The sequence below is a fragment of the Meleagris gallopavo genome, unplaced genomic scaffold, assembly GCF_000146605.3.
Source record: "Meleagris gallopavo isolate NT-WF06-2002-E0010 breed Aviagen turkey brand Nicholas breeding stock unplaced genomic scaffold, Turkey_5.1 ChrUn_random_7180001873242, whole genome shotgun sequence".
Classification (NCBI taxonomy): Eukaryota; Metazoa; Chordata; class Aves; order Galliformes; family Phasianidae; genus Meleagris; species Meleagris gallopavo.
The window spans coordinates 1-345 of record NW_011137968.1 but is presented as its reverse complement, the minus strand read 5'-3'; the positions used below and the strand labels follow the sequence as shown (position 1 = coordinate 345).

The 345-nt window shown below is 68.7% G+C and overlaps 1 protein-coding gene across 1 annotated transcript; it reads right to left on the bottom strand.

Annotated features, from left to right (window-relative positions):
• Window positions 1–5: 5 nt before the first annotated feature.
• Window positions 6–341, bottom strand: LOC104916136 (caskin-1-like; the record flags this gene model as incomplete). Its single annotated transcript, XM_010727117.1, has 1 exon — window positions 6–341. A coding segment is annotated over one exon (336 nt), but the record flags the coding sequence as incomplete, so codon positions are not given.
• Between the last annotated feature and the right edge of the window lie 4 nt (window positions 342–345).

The window sequence follows — 345 nt, the reverse complement described above, 5'->3', positions numbered from 1 at the left end:
TTGGGGCGGATGGCGAAGGACTGGCTGCGGTTGACATTTTTGTCACCACCAGCAGGTGCCCGCACTGAGTGGCTGCGCCCCACGCGCCGCTGCACGGTAGCATAAGGCCCTGCGTCAGGCACCAGCAGCTCATCCCGCTCCTGCTCGCTGTCGGAGGCGGCGTAGCGGTTCAGGCTATGTGCCCGCTTCTTCGGCCTCCCTGGCTCCTCATCACCCTCGCCTGCTGGTGGCAGGCACAGCACCGGCACTGAGACGGGCAGGACCGGCACCCCTGGGGGGGCCCCCTCACCATCGGTGGGCTGCGGAAGGACGTAGGCAAAGCCGCGGTGCGTGGGAGACTGGGGC